Genomic DNA, 14,928 nt, shown 5'->3' with positions numbered 1-14,928 from the left:
CCTCTTTGCCAGTTTAGAGGTGACTTTGGTTTCAACTGCTTTTATTGACAGGTTTTCAAAATACATTCCGAACAATAAGTCATCTGATCAGATTGTACAAACTGTTCAGAATTACAAAAGCATCAGATCGTAAAATCAAGTTATATCAATGATACAAAAATACACATACTACATGTGTATAAAAGTGCCTAAAAAACGGTATAGAATTGTGTCCCTTCCGGGAGACCGGACTAGACAAGACCAGGGGGAAGGACAGTAGGAGAGGAGGGAGGGTCCAAAGGCTGATCGAGGGCAGAACCGTCTATCAAGGGAGCCAATATATGTCCCATGGGTCCCAAATTAATTTAAATTGGTCCAAGGAGTTTGATAATGAAGCAGTCACATATTCCATAGTACAAATTTCTCTAATTCTAGTCAACAAATCTGTGTTGCTGGGGGGTAGGGTTTGTTTCCACTTCCAGGCTTTTAGCTGCCGTGGGGAAGTGTTGAAATAGGCGAGCTAGATGTTTCCCTATTTACCGAGGAGGATATTTAGCAGATAATGTAGGGGATCTAAGGGAATATCCTGTTGTATTACTGCATTTGTCAGATCTTTAACCTCCAACCAGAATTGTTTCACAAGGGGACATTACCAAAAAAATATGGGACAGGTTACCCACCTGACTCCGGCATCGCCAACATACAGATGGCATGTTCGGGTTGAAACTATGTAAAAGGGCAGGGGTGTGGTACCGGAACATAAGAATTTTGAGATTAACCATATCGGCCAGGTGAAAAACATCTGCCCAGTCCAAAGTCGGGCCATTTGTGAGGTGGTTCCCCCTGGTATAGTGGGGGTGTATAACATGGAAGTTAAGGGGGGGGGGGTGTTCTGATGCCACATAAAAGTGTTTCTTTCACACCTTCCAGACTGCTCTCTGAAATTGCATGGGACCCAGAAGGGTAGATGAGGGCAAGACAAGGGGGTCATCCCATAGCAAGCTGTTGGGATGAATCGGAGCCATCTATAGTTTCTCAATTTCAGCCCACTATTGTATGCCCTAAGGTACGCCCAAAATGGGATGTGACGGAGATGAGCCGCCTAATAATATTTCACAATGTCGGGAGCAGATGGACCTCCAGCAGATTTACTAGATAATAGAACAGATTTAGGGATTCTGTGTCTACCGGAGTACCTTATGAATCTCAGCATGGATGACTGCATTGCTCTCCATTCCCTTATGGGCATCACCACTGGCAGCGTTTCTAAAAAATATAGCAATTTGGAAAGCAGGGTCGTTTTGATTGGCGCGATGCGTACAAAAAAGGACATCAGGAGAGAGTTCCACCTGACCATATGTCTATGTAACTCAGCGAAAAGAGGGGGAAAGTTGGCTCTGTAAGCTGAGGTGTATGAGTAAGTGAGTAAGTGAGTTGGACCCCTAGGTAGTTCATGGATACGTCTTTCCAATTATATTTGTAGTTTTGTTTGATTAGTTGGAGGGTATATGGTGGGACGTTAATAGGGAGCGCTTCCGTCTTGGCTACATTTGTTTTATAGCCCGATAGTCTCCCATATGTGTGGAGGATGTTAGTGAAGGTTTGTAATAGTGAGTAGGACGTCATCTGCAAATAGTGAGACCTTAACACTCTCTATCACGTATCGAAACTCCCCTAATGTCTAGGGATTGGCGTGTCTGGGCCGCTAGTGGCTCAATAGAGAGTGGTGACAGTGGGCACCCTTGTCGCGTGCCATTCCATATAGGGAACGGAGGGGAGGTGTAGTGTGAGAGTTTAATAGCTGCTGTCGGAGTAGAGGAAAGACCATGCAGAGCCGCCAGAAAAGGACCTGAGATTTCATAGGCGCTCATGGTTTCAAACAGAAATGGCCACCCTAGGCGATCAAACGCCTTCTCAGCATCAAGGCTGAGGAGTACCGCTAATTCTTCCTGCTTGTTCAGAGCATCAATGAGGTCGAGGGTCCTTCTTGTGTTATCTCCTCCCTGTCTAAGGGGGATAAAGCCCACTTGGTCCTTATGGATCAAAGAGGGAAGCCAAACATTGAGTCTATTAGCTAGGAGGCGGGTGAAGATTTTTAGGTCGGCGTTCAGGAGATAGATGGGTCTATAATTAGCGCAGTCTGCGTGGTCTTTCCCCGGTTTGGGGATTAAGCTGATGTGTGAGTGTAAGAAGGTTCGAAGGATGGGGGTGCCCTGTAGGAAGGTGTTAAACAAAGAGATCATCTATTGAACCGGGATCTCATCAAAGGTCTTATAATAAATATATGTGAAGCCATCCGGCCCGGGAGCTTTACCACCCGGTAGGTTCTTCAAGATTTCCAAAAGCTCCTCCGGCGAGATCGGGGGATTTCAAAGAGGAGAGTTACTCAGAAGTGAGTTTTGGAAGATTGCAGGAGGATAGATGGGCTTTCAAAGTTTCCTGGCGACAGCCTGGATCTATAGGTAGTGTGGAGAGCAAGTTGTATAGAGCTCTCTAGTAATGCTGAAAAAGTGTGGCGATAGTATCCGGGTGGTGTTGGAGGAGACCCGTACTGTCCCTCACAGCCTGCGGAGTACGGTCAGTTTTTTGATTCCTCAAAAGTCGTGCTAGAAGGTGGGGGCTTTGTTTCCCTTTTGTAATAACGTTGTTTGGTGTAGAGGAGTGATTTTTCAACCCCCTTCATGGCTATATCTTTGAGCTGAGCTCGGGCCTCAATTAGTCTGTGCAGGGTCGAAACAGCCGTGTTGTCCCCATCGCCTTTGCTAGTTTGAATATTTTTTGAAGAAGCGCGTCACGTTTTGCCTTAGATTCTTATTTTAACCTGGAGCCCATAGCCATGCAATGTCCCCTCAGTACTGCCTTATGGGCTTCCCATAGGGTGGAGATAGATGAGACCGAGCCTTCATTATGTTCGTAGAAGTCCCGTAAGTGTGTGCGTAGTTCATCCCTGAGGGTGGGGGTTTTAACTAATGATTCGTTCAGTCGCCAGTGACATGCTCTTGTTGTGGGGGCCCACAGACTGTTAAGTGTACTGAAACGGGAGCGTGGTCTGACCAGGATATAGGGTCGATGGTTGCTGAGCGGAGGAGGCGGAGGGCAGGGATCTAATCCAGACGAGTATGGGTGCTGTGAGTGTGTGAAAAGTTGTGGGATTTTTGGCCCGGATGGTCGACTCGCCACAGGTCATAAAGGTGACGCTCTCTAATTAATTGCTTAAAGCGAGTAGAGAGTCCAGTGAGGATGGGGGGGGGGGTGGGCGCTGTGTGAGAGAGAGACCCTGTCCATTGACCTTGAGAACGGGGTATTAAAATCTCCTATTAGCCATGTTTCTCGAGCGAGGTTACATATTTTGGAGAGGACCTTGCCTAGAAAGGCAATTTGGGATGTTAGGAGAGTAAACATTAGAGGGAACGATATAAATATATATCTGCCGTGTGGGTCCTGTTGTGAAGCATAAAACTGGAGAGGGCACGTGCGGGATATTAAGATGGCAACCCCTGCCCTTCTATGACCCGGGAGACAGCGGACACAACAGGAGATGTCCCTTGTGCGAAACGTAAGGAGCCCGTGGAGTCTGGAGCGTCTCTTATAAGAAAGCAACATCTGCTCTAAGGGATTTCAGTTCTCTAAGGACTAGACGACGTTTCACATTTGGTTTGAGGCCTTTTACATTAAGTGTAATAAATGTAACCATGGTTCTGTAGGGAGGGTGAGTAGTTAATGATGAGGGTGTAGGTGTACACTCACGGCTATCTAGAGGTGGGCTTCTGTCAGGTTTCGCAGTCAGCAGGACTTCCAGACACTGATCTTCGGCTTAGTTTGGAATATTTTAGGTCACATCATCTATTGGTACAAGAGGCGGTTTAGAGGGGGGCGACACAGACGAACAGGGGGAAAAAACATATATCGTTAGCTAGAGGTGACTTTGGACAGTAGCCCCAAAAGGGAACCAAAAGATCTTGCAGCTCCGATAGGGGTAAGAAACCAGACTTCTGAAGTGTTCCAGTGGGAAGACGTCTGCTTAATTTTTTTCCTAGCTTGGGAAAGAAATATATTGGATGTGTGGGTGTTAAAAATAATAAAAGACGGTTACTCTATTCTGTTTCTGCATCTTCCTTTAGCCCACTACATAGTAATTGCAAAGTTATCCACAGCCAATCAGTCTGTCCTAGAGTCCTCCATCATTCAGCTCAGAAAAATGTTCTCATAGAAGTTGCCCCCCATCTCCCCATCCCCAAAGAGAGGATTGGGGGTCTATTCAAAGGTGTTTTTTGTTCCAAAACCATCTGGAGACTGGTGTATGGTCCTCGATATAAGGTACCTAAACCACTTTCTAGCAAAGAAGCGCTCTGGATGGAATCCGTTCTTTCCGTCCTTTCACTACTTCACGTAGGAGGTGGTGGTCTCTTTACACCACAAGGATGCTTACTTTCATGTTCCGATGTCTGCTAGTCACCAAATGTACCTGAGGATTACCGTATTTATCCATGAGGTGGTGAAATACTACCAATTTGCTGCCCTTCCTTTTGGAATCTAATAAGCCCCTTGTTTACGAAGATCTTGACATCAGTGCTGGCGGTCCGGAGATAAGGAGGATCTATAGTTCCTTATCTGGACAATTCACTTCTCTGACCCATTTGAAAGATCTCGGCTGGATTATAAATTGGGAAAAAGTCCTTGATAGTCCCCTCAACATTCATGCCATTTCTGGGCTTTATATTCGATTCTGAGAATTCTATCATATCTCACCCTCTTCCTTGGATACAGAGGATCCTGCAGGGGATTCCCTTCCTCCACTCGTCCAGGAGAGCATCTCTGAGGTCTCTATTCTTGTGTTGATGAGTGCTGCCATAGAAGGGATCCATTGGTCTAATTTTCACATCAGAACTCTACAGTGGTAATTCCTGTCCCAGTGGAACAATTGTCCTAGAGGACTGGACAGGAGCTGTCCTCTCTCCCATTCGACTATGTACAGATTTGAAAAATGAATGTATTTACTAAAAGACAGATATTGACATTATCTAACATCTTAAATATGATTGCGAGTTGGGAATACCCCTTTAAGAGCCTTAAACGTTCCAGGGGAATGATCCCTTCATTCAGAAATGTTTCCGATCAATGAAGTGGGGAGTACCGATCGTGGATCTTCAGATCTTATGTTCTCTCTACAAGGAGGACCACCCTGTGGCATTAAATGCCATGGCAGTTGCATGAGACTTTCCTCTGGCGCACATATTCCCTCCAGTAGAGAGGATTCAGAGAGTGCCGTCCAAGGCCTAGCAGGTTCAGGCCTCTCTCATCGTCGTAGCTCTAATAGAGCGTAGTTCTATCAGATGGTGGCATGAATCAGGGTCCGTTTAGGAACTCTCTTTCAGACACGACCTGGTGTCACGGGACAGCCAAAAAATGCCTCACCCTCCACAGCATGAAGCTGATAGCATGGTGGTTGAGGGCCCATGGTTTGAGGACCTACACTCAGCCACACCAGAGGAACTGCTGCCAACAGGATCTATGCTAGAATTAGATCCATCTTTGTAAGTTTGTGTACAGCCCGAAGTCTACCCACCACCTCTCCTGCTGCTACTGTGCTAGAATTACTCCAGTGGGGGTTTGAAAACGATCTCAGTCCATCAACCCTCAGGGTCCAGGTTGCGGCATTATGTCTCTGTCGGTTTCTGATATTCACAGGACCCTCTCATTAGAGGATTTTCTAAGGCGGTCTCTATGGTTAGGCACTGAGTTTTACAGCTCAGTCTGGGATCTACCTCTCCCCTCAGGAAGTTAAGTGCACCCCCCTTTGAGCCTCTGGAGGATTGTACTTTCGCCCTTCTCTCTTGACCGGTAACCTTCCCATTCGTAATTACGTCTACAGATGGTGAGTGATCTCCAGGCCTTTGGTTCTTCAGTTACATATGTAGCTTTCTTACCTGATAAAGTGTTAAGGTTCCTGACGTCTTTTACACCTGAGATTCCCATATTTACTAACATCAATCAAGTAGTCTCACTTCCAGTACTGTCAGAGGACAACTCGGCACAAGAAGATGTCTACTGGGACTCCTTGGACTTGGCCCACTGTCTCTGTGAATACCTGGACATTACAGTCTCATTCATAAAGTAAGAAAATCATATCTGTATTTTAGGTCCTAAGAAGGGCTGCAAAGCTTCCAAGGCATCCATCTCTCGCTGGATCAGAGAATCAACCCACAATAAGAGCTGGATCAGAGAATCGATCCTCAATAAGAGCTGGATCAGGTAATCGATCCTCAATAAGAGCTTGACCAGGGAATCGACCCTCAATAAGAGCTGGATCAGAGAATCGACCCTCAATAAGAGCTGGACCAGGGAATCGACCCTCAATAAGAGCTGGATCAGAGAATCAACCCACAATAAGAGCTGGATCAGGTAATCGATCCTCAATAAGAGCTTGACCAGGGAATCGACCCTCAATAAGAGCTGGATCAGAGAATTGACCTTCAATAAGAGCTGGATCAGGGAATCAACCCTCAATAAGAGCTGGACCAGGGAATCGACGCTCAATAAGAGCTGGATCAGAGAATCGACCCTCAATAAGAACTGGATCAGAGAATCGACCTTCAATAATAGCTGGATCAGGGAATCGACGCTCAATAAGAGCTGGACCAGGGAATCAACCTTCAATAATAGCTGGATCAGAGAATCGACCCTCAATAAGAGCTGGATCAGGGAATCGACCCTCAATAAGAGCTGGATCAGGGAATCAACCCTCAATAAGAGCTGGATCAGAGAATCGACCCTCAATAAGAGCTGGATCAGGGAATCGACCCTCAATAAGAGCTGGATCAGGGAATCGACCCTCAATAAGAGCTGGATCAGGGAATCGACCCTCAATAAGAGCTGGATCAGAGAATCGACCCTCAATAAGAGCTGGATCAGGGAATCGACCCTCAATAAGAGCTGGATCAGGGAATCGACCCTCAATAAGAGCTGAATCAGAGAATCGACCCTCAATAAGAGCTGGATCAGGGAATCGACCCTCAATAAGAGCTGGACCAGGGAATCAACCCTCAATAAGAGCTGGATCAGGGAATCGACCCTCAATAAGAGCTGGATCAGAGAATCGACCTTCAATAAGAGCTGGATCAGGGAATCGACCCTCAATAAGAGCTGGACCAGGGAATCGACCCTCAATAAGAGCTGGATCAGAGAATCGACCTTCAATAAGAGCTGGATCAGGGAATCGACCCTCAATTTGAGCTGGATCAGAGAATCGACCCTCAATAAGAGCTGGATCAGGGAATCGACCCTCAATTTGAGCTGGATCAGGGAATCGACCCTCAATAAGAGCTGGATCAGGGAATCGACCCTCAATAAGAGCTGGATCAGGGAATCGACCGTCAATAAGAGCTGGATCAGGGAATCGACCCTCAATTTGAGCTGGATCAGAGAATCGACCCTCAATAAGAGCTGGATCCTCCATCATTTCTGACAGCTGGTTTTACCTCTGCGGTTGAACGCTCCTTGGTTTCTGTAGGACAGATTTGTAGTTCTGCCTCATTGTCTACACCGGAGACCTGTGTTACTCACTACAGACTTGGTGAGAGACCCTGGGAGAAGACTTCCTTTGGAAGGTCTGTCCTAAGATCTGTGCATTAGGTCCTTCCCTAGGAGATTCATTGTGCTGCTGTAAGGGAAGCTTTAGGATTCAGAATGTACATCTGTTTTCCCTTAGTCCTTCCCAATCCTTAGACATTCTGCAAATAAAATATATTCACAAAGATGTGAAGCTTAGGGGCTACTTCATATAGTCTATCACATGTCAAAACTCCATCTGTCCCATCACCCGCAGGGCGGAGTAATCCCCATCGTTGTGTGTGCGTGGGTTCGTTGGCATGGGGGGTTTGTTGGCATTAAAAGTGTTATTTCTTTACATGATGTTCATGGTTTATACCACAATAAATTTGTGAGTATCTTTTTTGAAATAAAAAAAACCCAAAAAATATTTAATAGTTTAATATTCCATAAACGTTTTATAGTTGTCCGACCCCGATAAAATTGGTGGGTTTGCAGTGCTCGGGTCTCATTATCCCTGGGATTTGGGAGTCTTTGGAGTGGGGGCGCCATGTTCACACAGTTGATAACCATATCGTCCTTTAGCAGGCCAGGACCTGTGAGCTACGCACCCCATTCCCTACCATTCACCCTGTGGACTCCTCTCGTCAGTGATGTTATTCTCGGCGATCCTCTGAAGATGACTTTATTACATTATCTTCGTTTCAGATATTTAATCAAGTTTCTGGCAAGGTTGGCTGAACAGCATGAAGTGAATAAGATGACACCGAGTAACATAGCCATTGTGCTCGGTCCAAACCTACTATGGGCTCGCAGTGAGGGGTAAGAACAATAACTGGATCTGCCTGGAAATCCTATAACTACCCCTATTTTCCTCATCTGCCTCTTCCTTCTTTCCAGGGATCCGTCCATAGTCGACATGGCTTCTGCTTCCCCCATCCTGGTAGTGAATGTGGTTGAAGGATTGATAAGTTGCGCTGCAGAAGTTTTTCCTGGGGGTAAAGTGGATTTAATACTTTGAGTCTATAACTGGTCGCATACATAAAATAGCGCAGTTGCTCATCCGCTGTCTTTCGTGACTTGGCCAAGCGTGTGTGTTTACTGCCCTAGGGAAAGGAAGAGAAGCAGCCGCCAGATATGTAATGTAACTTGCCTGATCCGTCTTGGGTTCCCAGCTTACATATTAGGGTTGGCAGATCCTGAGCCTTATCTAATGTGTAAGGCCAGCTTAAAGGGGTTTTCCGACTTAATATAAAGTAGTGGCCATAGGAAGGGGGGTGCCATTAAACAAGGAAAGCGGCATTACTCACTGGACAGACCTCCCGGGGCTCCAGCAGAGCTCTTCCAGTCCTCCCAGCCGCTGGCGTCCGTTGGTATACATTACAGGACGGCTGAGGCCAGGAATTGGCTGCAGTGATCACCTGGGTACACGGGAACGTCAATGCGTCAACCATATTAATAAACCGCGGCGGGGAGAGACTGTCTACGCTGCAATGTCAGGGGATCTGTGGGTGAGTAATGGCTTTTTATTGTTTTTATTGTATCCCTCCTCCTTGGCCACATTTTTTATTAAGTTGCTTAACCCCTTTAAAGTATTCCAGGCCCCTCAATGGTGGTTATATCAGGGCTCCGAAATCCAGAGCTAAAACCAGACATCTTTCTGTTAGGACTTATTCACACAAACGTGGAAAATCAGCGGTGTTTTTAACGTCCGTCACACGGCTGAGTAAAAATGATGTTCTTCTATGGGACTAATCATACGGCTGCTGTTTTAACGGACTGTGTGAACGGCCCATGAAGAATAGAACATGTCCTATTTTAAACAGTTTTCACGGGTCCCTCAATAGGCTCAAGTCTATGAGGGATCAGTTTTTCACAGCCGATTCGACACACGTTCATGTGAATATAGCCTAAGAAGCATACAAAATCTCCCCATCTGGGCACAGACAGAATAGCCGTCAGTCAATTGCTCAAGTCGAGTCCCCCCTAAACATTCACGCTCGGAGAAAGTTACTGCCAGACCCCTCTTATCTCTCGAGGAAACAAAGGACGGGACATCGTGGAATCTAACCAGACCGATCCTTCTTTTCCCTGATATCCGCAATCGGTTCGGTAAGGAGGTCCCTTACACATCGGATCGTCGACCATAATCGCGAGTTTGGCTGACCTTTACCTAATGTGCATGGCTAGCTTCACTATTAAGATGTTCCTTTCCCCATTAGCGCGCACATAACAGCCGCTGCCGGACCGCAGAATGAGTCACGAGAAATCCAACCTGACCCATCTGATTTTCTCTGACGTCGGATCACAGGCAATGCTCCCGCAGCCCCATAGGCATTGCATCGGATGTTGTCATGAGCCTGTATCTAATGTCTGTGGGCGGCTTGTGATCTAGACAGGAGGATCTTTGGAGAAACAATGGATCAGACGCCACATTGCACCGTTTCTTCCGGGGTAGGGTACAAGCAGAACCAAAAATACTCCACCGAGAATATCAGCATCTCCTAAATTTCCTTCTGAATGCAGACACTGGCGCGGGATTTATAGGAGTGGAGAAGTCTTTCTGTTGTCATTCATCACGTTTCCTTTTTATTTTGTAGATGAAGATTTTGGGGTTCCAGAAGACTCTGTGACGGCACCAGCAGCTCCAAGAACTGAAAATGTTTCTGCAGCAAACTCCTCACCTCCGGCCATATCAGACAGGTGAGACCGTAGATGTGTTAAGCTTCAACATCTTCCCAATTGTCTGCACTGCTTGGGTCCAAATATGACCCTGAACAGTAACTCACGACTGACCAGATTTATAGATTCATTACAAAATGACCCCCCCCCCCCCCATGTATCTGTAAATATTAAAATATTAGATGACACGGCATCAGCCGCCCTACATGTGTCTCTGTGATAGAACAGTCCTCGCAGGACCACTACTGCTCTCATCTCATCCAGCTAGAATTGGGCAGGAGCTTTTCAGAGGACCAACCCATAGATACCAAGGCGTCAGAGGACATAACCTGCCTTACCAGTCCTGGATAGGCACAGAGCTGTATACCTGGGCATGGTCCACCCCTCCCCCTCTGCCATACTGATGGTGCAGGCTCTTGTGCCCGCTATTCACACTGTTCTTCATTCCAGAGATGCTGAAGTCCTTAGTGTTTCTCCAGAACCTTCTATCAAGTTGGTTCCTGTGAAGGGATCGTCTGTTATTGAGGGGGGCAGTAATACATCCAATCATCCAGAATTCAGCCCCACCACAGCTCGGAAAGGTAAGAGAGGATATTCCCTGTTCTCCTCCTCATTATGTGGGGACCTTGTGCTCCGTATCTGGAACTCTCGCACTGCGTATCCACATTTACTTCTAAGTCACGTTTTTCTATTAGATGACCAAATCCATTTTGGTTTTCTTTCTTCTTTTTCAGTGAAGCGACCAGCACCCCAGCGTCCCAGTGTCCCTCCACCTGTGCAACCTCGAGGATCCACAACTAATGACACCTCCGATGAACTCCAGAGCTCCCGACCTAGGAGGAATGTTGGGGGCAGCCTTAAAGTACCAACCATGCCCCCACCTATTCCTCCCCAGCTAGCCCCGGGTCCTAATGTGAAATCAGAGGGAGGAGATACAGATCCCTCCAAGAGAAGCGCCCCACAACCTCTGCCCAGGAACCGCATTCAATCTACAGACAACTGACGGGAAAGAAGTTCTCCACCTAAAATGAGTATTTTACCAAAGTTGGATCCAGCGGAGTGTAAGAGACTCGTCATCGAAATCTAAGACCCTACAACATGTGAAGCGAATGTAACGTGTGACCCCCCGCCGCTCCCGGGACAGACCAGACACCGGCTTCACATTCTCACCCTTCATCCGTATAAAACACCGCACAGGCTCCTGTGCTCATTAAATAGTTAATTAATCCTAACTATTCTAGGAGTTTTCATCCATACAAAATCTACAGTCCGAAGAGGAGAGATAATCCCCTCAAATGTTGCTGCATCACCGTCTCATTCATGATAAAATGTTCACAGCGGACACCAAATCTGTGACTAATAATCATATTATACAGTCATATATAGACGTGGTCCAGGATACAGTCATATTATACGGTCATATATAGAAGTGGTCCAGGATACAGTCATATTATACGGTCATATATAGAAGTGGCCCAGGATACAGTCATATTATACGGTCATATATAGAAGTGGCCCAGGATACAGTCATATTATACGGTCATATATAGAAGTGGTCCAGGATACAGTCATATTATACGGTCATATATAGACGTGGTCCAGGATACAGTCATATTATACGGTCATATATAGACGTGGTCCAGGATACAGTCATATTATACGGTCATATATAGACGTGGTCCAGGATACAGTCGTATTATACGGTCATATATAGACGTGGTCCAGGATACAGTCATATTATACGGTCATATATAGAAGTGGCCCAGGATACAGTCATATTATACGGTCATATATAGAAGTGGCCCAGGATACAGTCATATTATACAGTCATATATAGAAGTGGTCCAGGATACAGTCATATTATACGGTCATATATAGAAGTGGCCCAGGATAAAGTCATATTATACGGTCATATATAGAAGTGGCCCAGGATACAGTCATATTATACGGTCATATATAGAAGTGGCCCAGGCTACAGTCATATTATACGGTCATATATAGAAGTGGTCCAGGATACAGTCATATTATACGGTCATATATAGAAGTGGCCCAGGATACAGTCATATTATACGGTCATATATAGAAGTGGCCCAGGATAAAGTCATATTATACGGTCATATATAGAAGTGGTCCAGGATACAGTCATATTATACGGTCATATATAGAAGTGGCCCAGACTACAGTCATATTATACGGTCATATATAGAAGTGGCCCAGGCTACAGTCATATTATACGGTCATATATAGAAGTGGTCCAGGATACAGTCCTATTATACGGTCATATATAGAAGTGGCCCAGGATACAGTCATATTATACGGTCATATATAGAAGTGGCCCAGGATAAAGTCATATTATACGGTCATATATAGAAGTGGTCCAGGATACAGTCATATTATACGGTCATATATAGAAGTGGCCCAGACTACAGTCATATTATACGGTCATATATAGAAGTGGCCCAGGCTACAGTCATATTATACGGTCATATATAGAAGTGGTCCAGGATACAGTCATATTATACGGTCATATATAGAAGTGGCCCAGGCTACAGTCATATTATACGGTCATATATAGAAGTGGTCCAGGATACAGTCATATTATACAGTCATATATAGAAGTGGTCCAGGATACAGTCATATTATACGGTCATATATAGAAGTGGTCCAGGATACAGTCATATTATACAGTCATATATAGAAGTGGTCCAGGATACAGTCATATTATACGGTCATATATAGAAGTGGCCCAGGCTACAGTCATATTATACGGTCATATATAGAAGTGGCCCAGGCTACAGTCATATTATACGGTCATATATAGACGTGGTCCAGGATACAGTCATATTATACGGTCATATATAGAAGTGGCCCAGGATACGGTCATATTATACGGTCATATATAGAAGTGGCCCAGGATACAGTCATATTATACGGTCATATATAGACGTGGTCCAGGACACGGTCATATTATACGGTCATATATAGAAGTGGCCCAGGATACAGTCATATTATACGGTCATATATAGACGTGGTCCAGGACACGGTCATATTATACGGTCATATATAGAAGTGGCCCAGGCTACAGTCATATTATACGGTCATATATAGAAGTGGTCCAGGATACAGTCATATTATACAGTCATATATAGACGTGGTCCAGGATACAGTCATATTATACGGTCATATATAGAAGTGGCCCAGGATACAGTCATATTATACGGTCATATATAGAAGTGGTCCAGGATACAGTCATATTATACGGTCATATATAGAAGTGGTCCAGGATACAGTCATATTATACAGTCATATGTAGACGTGGTCCAGGATACAGTCATATTATACGGTCATATATAGAAGTGGCCCAGGTTACAGTCATATTATACAGTCATATATAGAAGTGGTCCAGGATACAGTCATATTATACGGTCATATATAGAAGTGGCCCAGGATACAGTCATATTATACGGTCATATATAGAAGTGGTCCAGGATACAGTCATATTATACGGTCATATATAGAAGTGGTCCAGGATACAGTCATATTATACAGTCATATGTAGACGTGGTCCAGGATACAGTCATATTATACGGTCATATATAGAAGTGGCCCAGGATACAGTCATATTATACGGTCATATATAGAAGTGGTCCAGGATACAGTCATATTATACGGTCATATATAGAAGTGGTCCAGGATACAGTCATATTATACAGTCATATATAGAAGTGGTCCAGGATACTGTCATATTATACAGTCATATATAGAAGTGGCCCAGGATACAGTCATATTATACGGTCATATATAGAAGTGATCCAGGATACAGTCCTATTATACAGTCATATATAGAAGTGGCCCAGGATACAGTCATATTATACGGTCATATATAGAAGTGGTCCAGGAAACAGTCATATTATACGGTCATATATAGAAGTGGCCCAGGATACAGTCATATTATACGGTCATATATAGAAGTGGTCCAGGATACAGTCCTATTATACGGTCATATATAGAAGTGGTCCAGGATACAGTCCTATTATACAGTCATATATAGAAGTGGTCCAGGATACAGTCATATTATACGGTCATATATAGAAGTGGCCCAGGATACAGTCATATTATACGGTCATATATAGAAGTGGCCCAGGATACAGTCCTGTTATACAGTCATATATAGAAGTGGTCCAGGATACAGTCATATTATACGGTCATATATAGAAGTGGTCCAGGATACAGTCCTGTTATACAGTCATATATAGAAGTGGTCCAGGATACAGTCATATTATACGGTCATATATAGAAGTGGCCCAGGATACAGTCATATTATACGGTCATATATAGAAGTGGTCCAGGATACAGTCCTATTATACGGTCATATATAGAAGTGGTCCAGGATACAGTCCTATTATACAGTCATATATAGAAGTGGTCCAGGATACAGTCATATTATACGGTCATATATAGAAGTGGCCCAGGATACAGTCATATTATACAGTCATATATAGAAGTGGTCCAGGATACAGTCATATTATACGGTCATATATAGAAGTGGTCCAGGATACAGTCCTATTATACAGTCATATATAGAAGTGGTCCAGGATACAGTCATATTATACGGTCATATATAGAAGTGGCCCAGGATACAGTCATATTATACAGTCATATATAGAAGTGGTCCAGGATACAGTCCTATTATATAGTCATATATAGAAGTGGTCCAGG

The 14,928-nt window shown here is 44.7% G+C and overlaps 1 protein-coding gene across 4 annotated transcripts in view; it reads left to right on the top strand.

Annotated features, from left to right (window-relative positions):
* The window catches only part of SH3BP1 (SH3 domain binding protein 1), a 75,573-nt gene extending 64,132 nt beyond the window's left edge, over window positions 1–11,441 (top strand). For 3 of the 4 annotated variants that reach the window (XM_075848327.1, XM_075848329.1, XM_075848328.1), the window contains 5 exons: window positions 8,236–8,349; window positions 8,428–8,525; window positions 10,128–10,230; window positions 10,660–10,790; window positions 10,944–11,441. In XM_075848327.1, coding sequence (XP_075704442.1) covers window positions 8,236–8,349; window positions 8,428–8,525; window positions 10,128–10,230; window positions 10,660–10,790; window positions 10,944–11,212 — 715 coding nt within the window. In that variant the 3' untranslated portion in view covers window positions 11,213–11,441. The remainder of the gene's footprint in view (window positions 1–8,235; window positions 8,350–8,427; window positions 8,526–10,127; window positions 10,231–10,659; window positions 10,791–10,943) is intronic. The other variant, XR_012868508.1, reaches the window with a different exon arrangement.
* The last annotated feature ends 3,487 nt before the right edge of the window (window positions 11,442–14,928 follow it).

Source organism: Rhinoderma darwinii, unplaced genomic scaffold (assembly GCF_050947455.1).
Source record: "Rhinoderma darwinii isolate aRhiDar2 unplaced genomic scaffold, aRhiDar2.hap1 Scaffold_35, whole genome shotgun sequence".
In the NCBI taxonomy this organism is placed as follows: Eukaryota; Metazoa; Chordata; class Amphibia; order Anura; family Rhinodermatidae; genus Rhinoderma; species Rhinoderma darwinii.
This window is presented reverse-complemented; position numbering and strand designations above follow the sequence as displayed.